At 40.8% G+C, this 17,505-nt stretch overlaps 1 protein-coding gene across 19 annotated transcripts in view; it reads left to right on the top strand.

The window, feature by feature from the left end:
- USP54 (ubiquitin specific peptidase 54) overlaps window positions 1-17,505 on the top strand; it is a 152,351-nt gene that overhangs the window by 119,943 nt on the left and 14,903 nt on the right. For 9 of the 19 annotated variants that reach the window (XR_014295194.1, XR_014295195.1, XM_082634281.1 and 6 more), the window contains 5 exons: window positions 589-722; window positions 9,451-9,618; window positions 12,072-12,206; window positions 13,139-13,334; window positions 15,361-16,739. Coding sequence is in view for 17 of the 19 variants with exons in the window: in XM_082634281.1 (XP_082490407.1) it covers window positions 589-722; window positions 9,451-9,618; window positions 12,072-12,206; window positions 13,139-13,334; window positions 15,361-16,739 (2,012 nt within the window). In the remaining 2 variants the exon portion in view is untranslated. Of the gene's footprint in view, window positions 1-588; window positions 723-9,450; window positions 9,619-12,071; window positions 12,207-13,138; window positions 13,335-15,360; window positions 16,740-17,505 lie in introns of those variants that run through there. The other 10 variants (XM_082634277.1, XM_082634274.1, XM_082634287.1 and 7 more) reach the window with 6 other exon arrangements.

The raw sequence follows: 17,505 nt of genomic DNA, 5'->3' as shown, positions 1-17,505 counted from the left end.
TTTTTAAAGATCACTGGGGATTCTGTGTCTTATGAAGCCAGTGATATTCATAATTCCATAAGATAATTATGACAGTTTAATAGTGGTCATTGCACCCTGTCCATAGGGCCCATTTGCTTTATAAATTTCAGATCTCCATATATTGTTTTTACTGAGTTACCTCAGAGACAAGTTTCCTAACAGTATAGCTTGGAAAGGAGTGATATCTTCTGTAAGAGTGATAACCGTATCCTCATACTTTCCCACTGCTCTTCCCTGACCTCAGACCCTGTTTAGTTTTACACATGAGAAGATGCTACAAAAGTATAAGAAAGAGGAAGGCAATCCATATGAGAGCATTTGTTTATTAATTCACTAAATAAGTTTTGTGCCAGACACTGCTAGATGCACAAAATGTGAATGAGGTGAGATAAGATGGGGGAACGAGTGGGTATTTCAATTTTCAGAAGTAGTTTTGCAGATATTTTAATTATATTAGTTCGATGTTTGGGGTTTTTGTTGTAGTTTTTGGAGGGAAGTTAGTCCTAGGAATGTTGCTAGTTATCAGCCTTCTGATGCTTTCACTAGACTCTGGTTTCTGTTTTGAAGGGATACAAGTGCTAAGAGATCATCTGGGTTGGCCCCTTCCTGGCGTCACATCCCAAAGTCTCACAGTAGTAGCATCCTGGAGGCAGACTCCACAGTATCCAGGAGTGGCTGGACAAAGAATCAGCCCCTCTCAGGTAAGCGCAAGGACGTTGGATTTGGAGAACTGGATTTTACTGCCAGTTCTATTTGGGAAACAGCCTAACCCGAGCACATTTGAAATTAGAGGACAATTGTACTTTGTTCCATCAGAATGTAAATGTGAAGGCATTTGATCTGCTCCCTCTCTGGATTTATCTTTTTTGTTGTTGTTCTCTATCATGGCTTGCCTGCTTGCTCCTTTCCACCTTGGAGAGAGCCCTGGAGGGGCAAGATGGAACAGAAATATGGTGAACAGTATCAGTAGCACCTGCTTTCCTCAGAAGAATAACTCCTAGGGCTTTCCTTGGTATAGAGGCATTCTTGTGGGAATGGATTTTTTATTGTTTAGTACTATGAATTGAGATAACAAGGGGGACATGTAGGCTATGGGCAAAACTGGGAAATAAGCAGGTCAGAACTACCCTTACCCCTGCCTCTATATCCTGTCTAGTATCCCTGCTTTGTTTTTCCTTCTTGAATGTGCCTGTGTCCCTCCTTCTCAAAACAAGCTTTAAAGGAATGATCTAACTCTTTTACACTAGATGTTTGTGACTGAGAATAGTTTAAAGTATGCTTTCTCTAAGACAAACTAGCATTTTAACAAGTCAAAGCCTGAAGATAAAGGGATTTTGGAATTTCAGGTATGAGACACCAAGCATAGACATTTGAGGTAGTCATAGGTTTTATATCCTTTTTACATTCTTCTCACAACATACATACATACTTACAGTGCATATTCAAATAAGTAAAATAAATCCTTTACTTACTCACAGCTGAACATTGAGGTGGTAACTATATAGTCTCCCGAATATGGAGACTTTTTGTGATGCTTGAAGGAAGGTGGTGAGTATTCAGTATTGTTTAGTCGGCTGAGGAGTTCTTGGGTCCATTTGTCTAACTTAGAAATCAACCTTCTCTGAAAGATGTGTTTCATCCCTTTTTTTCTGGTATGTTAGATCAATTGGGAGTAGGGTGTGTGGGCAGAAACCTAACTATGGTATGGTTTACTGAGCTTCTGAATATAGATATGTGGCCAGCTCACTAGGGAGACGAGGACAGAATATTATGTGCCAACCTGTAGAGATGACACGAGGAACATTACTAGTCTGACCACCAGTTCTCTTAATGGCCACTGAAAGTTCTTAAAGGTGGCTGGAAGGGTGATATGCAGCAGGAATAAAAAGGCATGAACTCTTTTAGGTATGAGTGCCATAGGTTGCTAACATCTGGCAGAGCAGAACAATGCCTGTAGAAGCAGATATCTCTGAAATCCTGGGCTAGAGTAGGTTATAGTTAGAAACCCATGGAAGAGATTCATTCTTCCTAATGAAATTACAGGTTTGGTTTATTTCCCACATTTTAATTTATCTCATATTGACTAACATTGCTTTGAGAAACTTGTGCTCTTCCATGAGCCTGTTCCCCCTTCTCTTTCCTTTGATAGCCAATAGCTTTTCAGCACACTAAAGACTGAGTCTCATGATTTCACTGATAGCCCTAATTCTAGATTAGCTGGATAGAATTCACCAACTGGATTCCTCAACTGGTAAAAGATATTTGGCAAGGAGTTAGAATCAATTCCTCACACAACATACACCCCACCATCCTCTTTGTATAGTAAACCCTATTTTTCTTATCTGGTGACACTGACCACACTTTTAAAAAATTACGGAAGTAAGTGTTAGCCCAACAATTCAGTAACTTGCCCATTGCCTCTTCAAACTGAAGGAACTACTGTTATTATGGCATGTATCTTTCTACATCTCTTTCTGTGCTTTCTATTCTATGTACAAGTACATAGATAAGTTTTTTTATTTATACATCTTTATTGGGGTATAATTGCTTCACAATGCTGTGTTAGTTTCTGTTGTACAACAAAGTGAATCAGCCATGTGCATACATATATTCCCATATCCCCTCCCTTTTGAGCCTCCCTCCCACCCTCTTTATCCTACCTCTCTAGGTCATTGCAAATCACCGAGCTGATCTCCCAGTGCTATGCTGCTGCTTCCCACTAGCTATCTATTTTACATTTGGTAGTGTATATGTGTCCATGCCATTCTCTCACTTTGTCCCAGCTTACCCTTCCCTCATCAGTACCATTTTTTTAGATTCCATATACATGCGTTCGCATATGATATTTGTTTTTCTTTTTCTGACTTACTTCACTCTGTATGACAAACTCTAGGTCCATCCACCTCCCTACAAATAACTCAATTTCGTTTCTTTCTATGGCAGAGTAATATTCCATTGTATATATGTGCCACATCTTCTTTATCCATTCATCTGTCAATGGACATTTAGGCTGCTTCCATGTCCTGACTGTAGTAAATATTGCTGCAGTGAACTTTGTGGTACATGTCTCTTTCTGAATTATGGTTTTCTCAGGGTATATGCCCAGTAGTGGGATTGCTGGGTCATATGGTAGTTCTATTTTTAGTTTTTTTAGGGAACGTCCATACTGTTTTCCATAGTGGCTGTATCAATTTACATTTCCACCAACGGTGCAGGAGGGTTCCCTTTTCACCACACCCTCCTCTTCAGCATTTATTGTTTCTATATTTTTGATAATGGCCATTCTGACTGGTATGAGGTGATACCTCATTGTAGTTTTGATTTGCATTTCTCTAATAATTAGTGATGTTGAGCATCTTTTCATGTGCCTCTCGGCCATCTGTATGTCTCCTTTGGTGAAATGTCTGCTTAGGTCTTCTGCCCATTTTTAATTGGGTTGTTTGTTTTTTTGATATTGAGCTCCATGAGCTGTTTGTATATTTTGGAGATTAATCCTTTGTCAGTTGCTTTGTTTGCAAATATTTTCTCCCATTCTGAAGGTTGTCTTTTCATCTTGTTTATGGTTTCCTTTGCTGTGCAAAAGGTTTTAAGTTTCATTAGGCCCCATTTGTTTATTTTTGTTTTTATTTTCATTCCTCTAGGAGGTCGGTCAAAAAAGATCTTGCTGTGGTTCATGTCAAAGAGTGTTTTTCCTGTGTTTTCCTCTAAGAGTTTTATAGTGTCTGGTCTTACATTTAGGTCTTTAATCCATTTGGAGTTTATTTTTGTGTATGGTGTTAGGTAGTGTTCTAATTCCATTCATTTACATGTAGCTGTCCAGTTTTCCCAGCACCACTTATTGAAGAGGCTGTCTTTTCTTCATTGTATATTCTTGCCTCCTTTGTCATAAATTAGGTGACCGTGTGTGTGTGGGTTTATCTCTGGGCTTTCTATCCTGTTCCACTGATCTATATTTTTGTTTCTGTGCCAGTACCATACTATCTTGATTACTGTAGCTTTGTAGAATAGTTTGAAGTCAGGGAGCCTGATTCCTCCAGCTCCATTTTTCTTTCTCAAGTTTGCTTTATCTATTCAGGGTCTTTTGTGTTTCCATACAAATTGTGCAACTTTTTGTTCTAGTTCTGTGAAAAATGCCATTGGTAGTTTGATAGGGATTGCACTGAATCTGTAGATTGCTTTGGGTAGTAAAGTCATTTTCACAATGTTGATTCTTCCAATCCAAGAACATGGTATATTTCTCCATCTGTTTATGTCATCTTTGATTTCTTTCATCAGTGTTTTATAGTTTTCTGAGTACAAGTCTTTTGCCTCCTTAGGTAGGTTTATTCCTAGGTATTTTATTCTTCTTGTTGTAATGGTAAATGGGATTGTTTCCTTAATTTCTCTTTCTGATTTTTCATTGTTAGTGTATGGGAATGCCAGAGATTTCTGTGCATTAATTTTGTATCCTGCAACCTTACCAAATTCATAGATTAGTTCTAGTAGTTTTCTGGTGACATCTTTAGGGTTTTCTATGTATAGTATCATGTTATCTGCAAACAGTGACAGTTTTACTTCTTCTTTTCCAATTTGTATTCCTTTTATTTCTTTTTCTTCTCTGATTGCTGTGGCTAGGACTTCCAAAACTACGTTGAATAAGAGTGGCAACAGTGGATATCTTTGTCTTGTTTCTGATCTTAGTGGAAATGAGTATGATGTTTGCTGTGGGTTTGTCATATATGGCCTTTATTATGTTGAGGTTGTTTCCCTCTATGCCCATTTTCTGGGGAGTTTTTATCATAAATGGGTGTTGACTTTTGTAAAAAGCTTTTTCTGCATCTATTGAGATGATCATATGGTTTTTATTCCTTAATTTGTTAATATGGTGTATCACATTGAATGATTTGCGTATATTGAAGAATCCTTGCATTCCTGGGATAAATTCCACTTGATTATGGTTGATGATCCTTTTAATATGTTGTTGGATTCTGTTTGCTAGTATTTTGTTCAGGAGTTTTGCATCTATGTTCTTCAGTGATATTGGTCTATAATTTTCTTTTATTGTGATATCTTTTTCTGCTTTTGGTATCAGGGTGATGGTGGCTTTGTAGAACGAATTTGAGAGTGTTCCTCCCTCTGCATTTTTTGGAAGAGTTTGAGAAGAATGGGTGTTAGCTCTTCTCTAAATGTTTGATAGAATTCACCTGTGAAGACATCTGGTCCTGGACTTTTGTTTGTTGGAAGATTTTTAATTACAGTTTCAATTTCATTACTTGCGATAGGTCTGTTATTATTTTCTAATTCTTCTTGGTTCAGTCTGGAAAATTGTACCTTACCAAGAATTTGTCCATTTCTTCATGGCTGTCCATTTTATTGGCATATAGTTGTTTGTAGTAGTCTCTTATAATCCTTTGTATTTCTGCGGTGTCAAGTTGTGATTTCTCCTTTTTCATTTCTAATTTTATTGATTTGCATCCTCTCCCTTTTTTCTTGATTAGTCTGGCTAAGGGTTTATCAGTTTTGTTTATCTTCTCAAGGAACCAACTTTTAGTTTTATTGATCTTTGCTATTGTTTTCTTCATTTCTATTTCATTTATTTCTTCTCTGATCTTTATGATTTCCTTCCTTCTACTGACTTTAGGTTTTCTTTGTTCTTCTTTCTCTAGTTGCTTTAGGTATAGGGTTAGATTGTTTATCTGAGATTTTTCTTGTTTCTTGAGGTGACATTGAATTGCTATAAACTTCCCTCTTAGAACTGCTTTTGCTGTGTCCCATAGGTTTTGGGTCATTGTGTTTTCATTGTCATTTGTTTCTATGTATTTTTTAATTTCTTCTTTGATTCTTCAGTGATCTCTTGGTTATTTAGTAGCACACTGTTTAGCCTCCATGTATTTGTGTTTTTTACAATATTTTTCTGTAATTGATTTCCAATCTCATAACACTGTGGTCAAAAAAGATGCTTGGTACAATTTCAGTTTTCTTAAATTTTCCGAGGCTTGATTTGTGACCCAAGATGTGATCTATCCTGGAGAATGTTCAGTGTGCACTTGAGAAGAAAGTGCATTCTGCCACTTTCAGGTGGAATGTTCTATAAATATCAATTAAATCTATCTGGTCTGTTGTGTCATTTAAAGCTTGTGTTTCCTTATTTATTTTCTGTTTGGATGATCTGCCCATTGGTGTAAGTGGGGTGTTAAAGTCCCCTACTATTATTGTGTTACTGTCGATTTCCCCATTCATGGTTGTTAGCATTTGCCTTTTGTATTGAGGTGCTCCTATGTTGGGTGCATAAACATTTATAATTGTTATATCTTCTTCTTGGATTGATCCTTTGATCATTATGTAGTATCCTTCCTTATCTCTTGTAACAGTCTTTATTTTAAAGTCTATTTTATCTGATACGAGTATTGCTACTCTAGCTTTCTTTTGATTTCCATTTGCATGGAATATCTTTTTCCATCCCTTCACTTTCAGTCTGTATGTGTCCCTAAGTCTGAAGTGGGTCTCTTGTAGACAGCTCATAATGGGTCTTGTTTTTGTATACATTCAGCCAGTCTGTGTCTTTTGGTTGGGGCATTTAATCCATTTACATTGAAGGTTATTATTGATATGTATGTTCCTATTACCATTTTCTTAATTGTTTTGAGTTTGTTTTTATGGGTCTTTTTCTTCTCTTGTGTTTCCTGCCTAGAGAAGTTCCCTTTAACATTTGTTGTAAAGCTGGTTTGGTGGTGCTGAATTCTCTTAGCTTTTGCTTGTCTGAAAAGCTTTTGATTTCTCCCTTGAATCTGAATGAGATCCTTGCTGGGTAATCTTGGTTGTAGGTTATTCTCTTTTATCACTTTAAGTATATCCTGCCACTCCCTTCTGGCCTGCAGAGTTTCTGCTGAAAAATCAGCTGAAAAATCCCTTATGGGAATTCCTTTGTATGTTATTTTTTGCTTTTCCCTTCCTGTTTTTAATATTTTTTCTTTGCATTTAATTTTTGTTAGTTTGATTAATATGTGTCTTAGTGTGGTTCTCCTAGTATTTATCTTGTATGGGACTCTCTGCAGTTCCTGGACTTGGGTGACTATTTCCTTTCCCTTGTTAGGGAAGTTTTCCACTATAATCTCTTCAAAAATATTTTCTCAGACCCTTCTTTTTTTCTTCTGGGACCCCTACAATTCGAATGTTGGTACGTTTAGTGTTGTGCCAGATGTCTCTGAGATTGTCTTCTATTCTTTTCATTATTTTTTCTTTATTCTGCTCCTCGGCAGTTATTTCCACCATTCTGTCTTCCAGCTCACTTACTCGTTCTTCTGCCTCAGTTATTCTGTTATTGATTCCTTCTAGCGTATTTTTCATTTCACTTATTGTGTTGTTTACCTCTGTTTGTTTGTTCTTTAGTTCTTCTAGGTCTTTGTTAAATATTTCTTGTATTTTCTCAATCCATACCTCCATTCTATTTCCGAGATTCTGGATCATCTTTACTATCATTACTCTGAATTCTTTTTCAGGTAGATTGCCTATTTCCTCTTCATTTATTTGGTCTTTTAGGTTTTTACCTTGCTCCTTCATCTGTGACATATTTTTTTGCTGGCTCTTTTTTTTTTTTTTTTTTTTATGAGTAGGATTGTGTTCCTGTCTTACTGGTTGTTTGGCCTGAGGCTTCCAGCACTGGAGTTTGTGGGCTCTTGGGTAGATCTGGGTCTTGGTGCTGAGATGAGGACCTCCGGGAGACCTCACTCCAATGAATATTCCCTGGGGTCTGAGCTGCTCTGTTAGTCCAGTGGTTCGGATTCAGAGTTTCCACCACAGGAGCTTGGGCCCAGCCCCCAGTTTGTGAATCAAGATGCCGCAAGCTGTATGGGGTGGCAAAAAATGAAACAGAAAAATAACAGAGTAAAAAATAAAATTAGACTAGGAAACTAACAGATATGTTAGAAAGAAAATAAAAATAAAAGTATAGATGAAACAACAACCAGAAGGTAAAACGGAACCACAATAGTAAAAAAGAGGAGGGGGAAAAAAGAAATAAAAATAAAAGTATAGATGAAACAAAACCAGAAGGTAAAAGGGAACCACAATAGTAAAAAAGAGGAGGGGAAAAAAGGAAAAAAAAGGTGGAAAAGGCCTTGGCTGTGGGGGCAGGGCTTAGGCATGGGTGGGGTTTAGGTGGTGGGCGGGGCCTATGCTTAGGACGCACAGGGCTGGAAAAGGCCATGGGTGGGGGGTGGGACCTAGGCTCAACACAACAGAAGGGGTTCAGGAGTGCCTCTGATCTTGGGGGGCGGGGGACCCAGCCTGGGAGCCCAGCAGGCTTCCCAGCCCAAGTGGGCAGGGCACACTCCCTCTGTGACTCTCCTGTTCCTCCGTCCTGGAGGGCCCCTCCATCCCACCTGCCTCTCCTGTTCTCCTCCAGCCTCCCTCCTTTACCCCTAAAACCAATGTAGTAGAAGGGGCCTCTTGAGGGCGTAGGACCGGGCCGAGAGCTGGGCAGGTTTCCCAGGCCAATTGGGCAGGGGAAACACCAGGCGTGCTCCCCCTGATCGAGCCCCCGAGGCTCCCTCCAGGCATGGAAACCCCTCCCTGCTCCCAGCCACCCCTTGGGGGTGCAGGTCCTGTCCTACCTCCACTTCTCCTCCCCCCTTAGTCCCCCACCATCCTACCGGGTTGCTTGGGGGTTCCTCCTGTCTCCTTGGGCATCGAGGTCCCCCACCAGCATCTGGCAGGTGCCCTAGTTGTCCATAGATAAGTTTATTACTAGCATTTAAAAATAAATAAAAGGGAGTCATACTATAGATATTATTCTGTCACTTGATTTTTCACTTAATATATCATGGACATCCTTTTAGACCTGTTTGGTTCCATCTGTGAACACTGAAAAAAATTAAATTTTTACTACTATCAGTGTTTTCCAAACTCATTAAAAAGGTGGTGGAAATTAAGAGGGAGAAATTGACTTGTTTGAAGCTTCCTGGTGAGTCACTGGTAGTACATGGTAGAGAATGCTCTCTAATAGTTAAAAGCACAGATTATGAATTTAACCTATTTGACTTTAATTCAGCCTTACCATTTTCCATTTTTGTTACCTTGGGTACGTTATTTATCATCTTTGTGACTCAGTTTCTTCATTCTTAAAATGTGGGCAATAATAGTATCTACCTCATATATTATTGTGAGAATTAAATAACATATGTAAAAGTGCTTACAGCTATGCCTGTCATGTAGTAAATACTCAACAAATGTTAGTTGTCATGTTGTTATAAAGCACCCAATAAATATTATTATTATTCATGGCCTAGGTATCATCCTGAATCTGAAATGGAAAGCACTATGCAAATATGAACTCCAAACTGAAGCCAAGAGTTCCAAAGGAAAAGCAGTGCGGTGGCCATAAATACAGCAAGTGCTTAGTCTTGGTTATGGAAATGTGGCGACTTCTCTTCTCCCTTGCTTGTATTCCAGGTGGGGAGATATCTTCCAAAACTGAACTGGATGAATTGCAAGAAGAGGTGGCCAGAAGGGCCCAGGAACAGGAACTTCAAAGGAAACGAGAGAAGGAATTAGAGGCAGCTAAAGGGTTTAACCCTCATCCCAGCCGCTTCATGGACTTAGATGAACTGCAGAATCAGGGTAATTGTTGTGAGCATTAGGTTGTGGGTGATGGGGACAGAGAAAGCTGGGAGGACAAAAGTATTCAAGCTCATAAATTCTGTCTTCTCTTTAGCCAAGTTATATTTTATCTTAATTCAGCCATTTCAGTGAGAGCTAGTTAAAGTAGGAGGTGACAGGCCTATTGGTTAGAGACAGGCACTGATTTGGGGCCCATTTATTAAAAGCTTGTAGATTAGAGATAGTATATTGTTCATGAAAAATATTTCTGATGAACAGCTATATAAGGTGTAAATTAAACTACTCACAATTCAGAAGCAGCAGAAAAAGGCAGTGAGTGAGCCACACTGACAGTGAGGGGAATTCTTCTCGCTCAGCAGAAATATGCCCTTGAGATTTCCTACCTGGAGCTTCAGGGAAGTGGATCTACCAAACAGGTTCTAAGAACACAGAGCCTGATTTCCTTTTGATCTTCTGATGATTCATATCCCAATCTCACACGATTTTCATGGACTTTATTTCAGCTTCTCCAGCTGTCCCCCATTAGTTACGTTTTTCCCCTTCAATTGCTTTAGGACATCACTTTGTACCAGCAGAGACTAGCCTTCAAAATAAGAATTCAAAAAGGCTGAGGTATCTATTTTAAATAGGCCCTGAAACCTATATCTCTGTTTTTCTATGAAATGAATTTATTATTCGGAACCTCCAGATGCAACAAATTGTGCTAAAGTAGTGTAAAGAATAGGAGCTGATGCTGTTTTGGGTGGCTGCTTTCTTTTGATCACTTCTTTCTTCTTATCAACACTTAGGAAAACTTCCTGGGCTTATTTGGGGGCTACTTTTCTCTTCTAATCCTACTGTCTTTTGATTCAAGGCAATTGTTGCTTTATACTTTCCAAGGCATTGTATTTGTCTCAAAACTAGATTACCATTCCTAATTTCTTAGATGTCCCTATGTTTCGATAGTTTTTTCTTCCTTTTTGTCCTCAAGCTATATCACATTGGTGTCTCAGGTTCATATTGCTTCTGAAAGAGGGGTCTTGTCATCTTGCTCCCTTGCCTTTCTCCCCGCTCTGTCAGTTGGGTAGTACCTTAGAGTTGAGAGTGGACCCCTCTGGCTGTATTTTCATTGTCAGTTCTCCATACACTTTGATTTAGAGCAAGGAGTGGAGTGCTAAGATTCTGGAGGATAAGAATTAAAATTTAGTACAATCATTGACCAACTATAGTTTGCCTATATCTCTGTAGAGAACTTTTTTTGTTTTAATTGCTCTAGCCACCACCTCTGATTGTAAAGGTTGTATAGATTCAATTGATTTCAGATATAGTGAGAAAAGTTCAGGCCTGAGTACCCCCTACCCCAGGGACCATACCTCTAGCGGTGGAGTAGAACCCAAATGTCAAGTTCTTCAGAACCAACTTGTTACTTCTACTTCCTTCTCATTGTTCTCCGAAGCTATTGGTGAATTAGGGAATGAATGTTAGGGGTATGGAAGAGCTTTTCTTACCATGTCCAGCTGGAGGTTAATGGAGGATGGGTGCATTATGGGAGAAATTTTTTTTCCTGTGAGCTTGTGAAAACTCACCATTAATCCCATTGCAGGTGAACTTGGGTTACAGCTTACTACTAATTTATGGTTATGAGTGAGTAAAAGGCAAGGGGATATATAAACTTGAGAATTCTTTTACGAAAGTTGCCCTTACAGTACTTTCTTGCTTTTCATGTGGCACTGTCCCTAGACTCTCCTGCACCTGCTTTGGCACACATTCACTTTCAGGGGAGGAAGCAACATCTTATGCTCACTGCAAGGGAAGGTGACTTTTTTACAGTAGGTTTGGTGAGCAAGGGCATGATAGAAGTAAATACTTAGCAGTGCTGATGAAAGGTATGTGTGTGCAAACCAAGAACAAGGGCATTTCCACTGGCCTGGTAGATACATTGAAGTTAGGAACCATAGAACACCTGTGCCCAAGAGGGGTATTGATTTTCCAGGTGCAGGTGGTACAGAGAAAACTATGAATTAATGTAGGAAAGAAGTATTACAGATGGCTTTTCACAGAGTGCCGAAGCCACTTTTGCCTTAACACAGCAGTGGAGGTCTCAGTGGAGATCTGGGGCATTGAACACAGGTTGCCAAGATGTATCTTGTCACACTGTGGAGAAGCATGTCAGTTCCAGGCATAAGAGCCCACCCTTCTATTATAGACAGTACTTTGTTCTTTCGTTGAGGGCCTCCCTAAGAGGTCTTGGAGTTGGAATATGTGGTGGACAATGACATACCCCTCTTTCATGGCTTTGGTAAAGTCTCAGCTAAGGCAAAAATGGACGTCCTATGTGTTTCAGAGAATTCTTAATAGTAATGGTCAGTTGGAGTAAGGGTGGACCAGAGGCTCAGCAGCAAGGATCTGTGTGCACTGAAGGGAAAAATCAGTACATAGGAAAAGTTGGAACAGATTGTTATGAAAATGAAAAGTGCTGGCCCTTTCAGGGAGGAGTGACGGCTTTGAGAGGTCCCTACAAGAGGCAGATTCAGTGTTTGAAGAGTCGCTGCACCTGGAACAGAAGGGAGACTGTGCTGCTGCTTTGGCTCTCTGTAACGAAGCTATCTGTAAGTAACTTTAACCGCTATGGCTATGGCACTTTTGACTAACTTCACAATAGGTATTATTAGTGTCGTCACTCAGATAGGATAAAAACAGCTTTTAAGTCTCCTCACTCTCACTCCCCCAAACTGAGGCACTTTAGCTATCTTTTGCCCTTCAGATTTCTAAATGTGCTAGGCGTTGTCACTGTGGCCTATGGATATTTACTGGAAAAACCTCAGCAGGAGTCTACAAATGAACTATCCAGCTAGACCTACCTTCTAATCCCAAAATAAAGTTAGATCTCAGATGTGAGGTTAGTCTGCTCTTTCTCTAGTTACTGACTAGTGAGGTGGAGCTTAGGGCAGGAAGAAATGAATAAATTGACTGTGACTTCCCAGGCCTGTGACTTTGTATTGCATATTTGATTTTTTATGTTTCTCCCCTGCCTTCCTGCTATGCTGCACCATAAGGTTACAGCAAGGGACTAAGGCTTAGAATTTGTATCTGGTTCTTTAATGTGACCCACAAGAAACTGTGTTCTATAAAGACAGATGCAGGTTTGGATCTTATTTCTGCTGTTGGCCATCGGGAAGGGGGAGATGGGAGCAGAGAATGGAGACCAGAGTCGTTCAGGTCAGTTGCAAAGGACAATGAGAGTGGCAACGTCTAAGATGGAAGCACCAGTTTATCTTCCTGACTCATTTTAGTTTAGCTTTCTGTTTGTTTTTTAAATTTGAATTAACCTGTTTGGCCTCCATGGCTTCCATGAATGTTCCTTATAGCCAGAGGCAGCTCTGTGCCCTGGACAGCATATGCATGGTCCACGCCTTGTATTCCTGCTGCATATTTTGAGTTTTACTGCATATCTTTGCTCATTTTTGGTTGAATTTTATTCTTTTTATTTTTGTTTGTAGTTTTGTGTTCTGTTTCTGCTATATTTTCTTTTGCATTTTAGCTAAACTAAGACTTGCCCTGCATGGTGCCAGCTCTAGCACGCACAGCAGAGCCCTAGTCGATAAGAAGCTGCAAATCAGTATTCGAAAAGCACGGAGCCTGCAGGATCGCATGCAGCAGCAGCAACCATCTCAGCCGCCGTCGCAGCCCTCAGCCTGCCTCCCCTCACAGAGGGGAGCTCTCCCTCAGCCAACAAGGTAGTGCCTGGGAACCACTGTAGTTTATGGACGCCAGGGGAGGAAGTGACCATGGGTGCTCCATAGCCAGCTCTCATTGTCTTGGCGACTCCAGGGGAGAGAGAAGAGTCCTCTGAAAAGATTTCTTCTCTCAGGTCAGACATACAATGAAAAGCTCATCCTACTGCTGGTCCTTTTCTTAATAGTGCCTAGAAAGATGCAGAGAGTATAGCATAATAAATAGACCACTTGTCTATATTTCCTGTGGGTGAGTTTGCCTCTGGACTTGTGTAATAACATGATTATTAAATTTGTACATATTATGGTCTTAGACATGGCAATCTGAGTTACATTTCACTTTGCAGTAGAAACCATGTGATTTATTTTGGGATTTCAGTGCTTCCTGTCCTTCAAGGAAGCAGAGAAAGCAGTCTTCCTTGCTCTGATTGATCCATTGAGAGGAGACACAAAGATTCCCTTTGTTTTGCTTCCCTATGGTCAGGAGTAGGAAAAAAGTCCCCATGGCCATTGGTGTAGTTTCCCCGTTTTAGCCCTTGAAATTGGCTGTTACTGAGAATAGATAGATTTAAGTAAGAATTAATTTTGGCTGTTAACAAACCTGAGTAGTTTTCAGAATATAAACATTATAAAAGAAACTAACATTTTTTGAATATATGCTCAGGCACTAAGATAAACACTTTTATGTTTTATTTTATCTAATTCTCACAATAACCTTAGGAGACAGGGATTACTATTTAGCAATGGTTTATAAATAAGAAAACTCAGGCTCAGAGAGGATGAGATAAGTAAGGTACCCAGGATTACTCAGCTAGAAAGTGGTAGAAGCATGGAATTCAAATCCAGGTCTGTTTGACTCCATTAGGCTTTCCTTATAAGTAATATCATATTCTTCAAAATGTTGTAAGGGTGATTGAATGACTATGCCCACAAAAGTTTATAGTGTATTATCATTCAAATTTAATGCTCATAGCTAGGATCTTCTTTTCTCCTATTGTTTACCCCACTCGCTGAATGCTAATTTGAGAATCTGATCAGAGATGTGTTTTGATTATAAGCAATTTAGGCAGCTAAACTCTTTTCAGAAAACTTCTGCCATTAGCTGTATGTGAGTGATTGAGGTTTTATCTAAGTGCTTCTAGCCCTGAGTTCTTTAGGTCAGAAATACAAAATAATTAGTAAGAAATCAACTAACTGAAGTTAATCCCTACTTCCACTCCCAAATCTCAAGAGAGTCACAGCACATTACTTTGGGGAAATATCTCAGTAAATAAATACAACCAAATCCATATTATAAAAATACACTTGAGGGCTCCCCTGGTGGCGCAGTGGTTGAGAGTCCGCCTGCCGATGCAGGGGACATGGGTTCGTGCCCTGGTCCAGGAAGATCCCACATGCCATGGAGCGGCTGGACCCGTGAGCCGTGGCCACTGAGCCTGCGCGTCCGGAGCCTGTGCTCCGCAACGGGAGAGGCCACAACAGTGAGAGGCCCGCGTACTGCAAAAAGAAAAAAAAAAAAAAAAAACACTTGAAATGGTTGATTTTTATATTAATCCCAGGAACCCAAATCATCCTGTACTCTGTAAATGTGGCCTTCTGGTTCTTTTGGCTGATCTGCCTCGCAGGACCCTAGGGATGAGTGATTTCTGGGCTTTGCTTACCTTCTATTGTCATTTGCATATGGGATGAGCAATTTTTGTTTTTGAATTTGTAAGTAGAATATGATTGGGATGGGACTTTACAGGGAATGAAGAATATTAGCAAGAGCTTTACATACTGTTACTGTGGGCAACTTTGATGAGGGTATTTAATAAAGAGAATTAATATTACCTGTTACTTAGGTGTGAGCTGACTATGTGCCTTCTCCTGTGAACGTCTGATCTGTTGACTCTACTTATGCTTGTCTTTCCATTTATTTTCACCATTACCTCTGTGAATAGTTAGAAATGGGAACCAAATGAACAGTTATTTTTGTAAGTGATCTTGTCAATTAAGACAGCTTGTGACTGGCTCTCTCTATTTATTTCAGTGAACAGCCTATCCCGCTCCAAGTATTGTTAAGCCAGGAGGCCCAACTGGAACCCTACATGAATACAGAGTTTGGGGCCAATTCTTTCATCCACTCACCCGCTTCCTGCCATGAGTCACATTCGCCATTATTCCCAGAGTCATCTGCCCTGTCTGCTCCACAGCACAATTCCTCCGGTGGGTCTGCCTCGAACCTTCTTACTTCTGTTGAGGTGGACAGCATTGACCCCTCTGTGTTCCACAGGCAGGGCTTACATAAAACACCAGGGAGAACTGAGAAGAATTCTCATCATGGTTGGGAACCAGAGAGTGAGCTGCAAAGCTACAGGGGGGACAACAGCAGCTGTACCAGGTTCCCCCAACAAGAAGGAAGAGGCACTGATCGAGAACAGCTATTCCAAGAAAAGAGGGATCCTGCTGACTCATCCCAGGTGATGCCTTGGCTACAGCCAACTGGAACAACCACCTCTGAGAGAGGAGATGCACACAGTCTAGGCTGTGGTCCTTCAAGTTCATCAGCTCAGCCCAGCCTTTCTCTGTACAGGGCCTGCCACCCCACAATGCCTGCTCCTTCCTCATCTGTACTTCACTCTCCTAATACCTTACAGAAAACTAACCAATGCCTCCAAACCCAAAGCCTCAAAACTTCATTGATTTCAAAAGTGGACGGAGGCAGCGAGAACCCCTATGGGCCAGAGTTTCCTACCACAAAGGGGCTTGTCCGCTGTCTGGCAGAGCAGTTCCAGAGGATGCAGGGCACCTCCACAAGGGATGATACAGGTTCCCAGGATAGAAGTTTGCCCAACAGCCTAAGGAAGAACTCTTCCCTTTCTGACTCAAAGCCTCCTTTCCCACAGGGTCAAGGGAAAGGTCATTGGCCTTGGGCAAAACAACAACCCTCTGTGGATGGTAGGAACAGACTGCCTTCCCGGGGAGAGCCTGCTGATCATCCTTCTCTTGCCATGAACTCTGGGCTGCCTAATGGTGAAACTTCTAGGGGAGGACAGTCCAGGTTGGCAGAGTCAGGTATTTACCATGGGAAACCGTCTCAAGTGAGAGATGCTAGGCCTAAGGAGCTGGGCAGCAGTGTCGACTTGGGGACTTCCTTGCCTTTGGATTCTTGGGTGAATGTTACAAGGCTTTGTGATTCTCAGCTTGGGGTCCCTGGGCCAGGAATGAAGTCCTCCCCCTCTGATTCCCATACCTGTGTAACCTATCCAGAAAGAAACCACATCCTTTTGCATCCACATTGGAACCAAGACACAGAGCAGGAGACCTCAGAATTGGAGTCTCTCTACCAGGCCAGTCTTCAGGTTTCTCAATCCGGCTCTTCTGGATGGGGGCAGCAGGAAGTGGCCTGGAACCCACTGAGCCAAACAGGTAAGAATGCAACCAGGGGCAGGGGGTGGGGGGCCATAGAAGAGCTGAAGGCAGGAAGATAAGATCAGAAGGGGGATTGTATTCTATGTAAATAATATCCTCAGCTTAGGAGGCAGCAGTAGAACTTCTGACTTTATTCATAAAGACTTCATGACAAGGGCTAGACATTTTTCTGGCTAGAGTGGAGAATGGGGGCAGAATCATCACTCACAGGCTAGTTCCCTCCTTCTGAAGAGACCAGTGAGTATTTGCCCAGGGCTGCTGTAGTATGAATGCTAAGGAGTGGTTCCTAGGCCTTTGAGAGTGACTCAGCATGAGGTATGGGAGGCTGAGAGGAAAAGTCATTCTTCTATGGCTTAGGAACAAGCTCCAACTTGCAGTGAGGATGTTCACATTGAGCCAGGTCTCCAGTGTGGCATATCCAGATCGTACTGAACCAGCAATATCAAGACCTCCCCTGATCCGTTCAGGAACTACCAGGTTTAGAATTTTCAAGGTGGTATGCTTGTAGGGTACCTGTTCACCGACCCTTTGTGAGATTATACTGTGTGAAGAGTGAAGTCTAATGTTAAATGCACAGCACAGAATTAGTTCTGTAAACTGAAGACATGAAGGATATTTATAACTTAAGATTGATGTACTTAAGAACTCCAAAGCCTGAACTATTGTTCTGTCTCCATCATTAACTGTCAGTAAAAATTTGGACAAGTCATTTAATATCCAAGTTTTTACTTATAAGATGAGAGAATTGGTTCAATGATTTTTT

The sequence above is a fragment of the Mesoplodon mirus genome, assembly GCF_964341445.2.
Source record: "Mesoplodon mirus genome assembly, chromosome: 2".
NCBI lineage: Eukaryota > Metazoa > Chordata > Mammalia > Artiodactyla > Ziphiidae > Mesoplodon > Mesoplodon mirus.
This window is presented reverse-complemented; position numbering and strand designations above follow the sequence as displayed.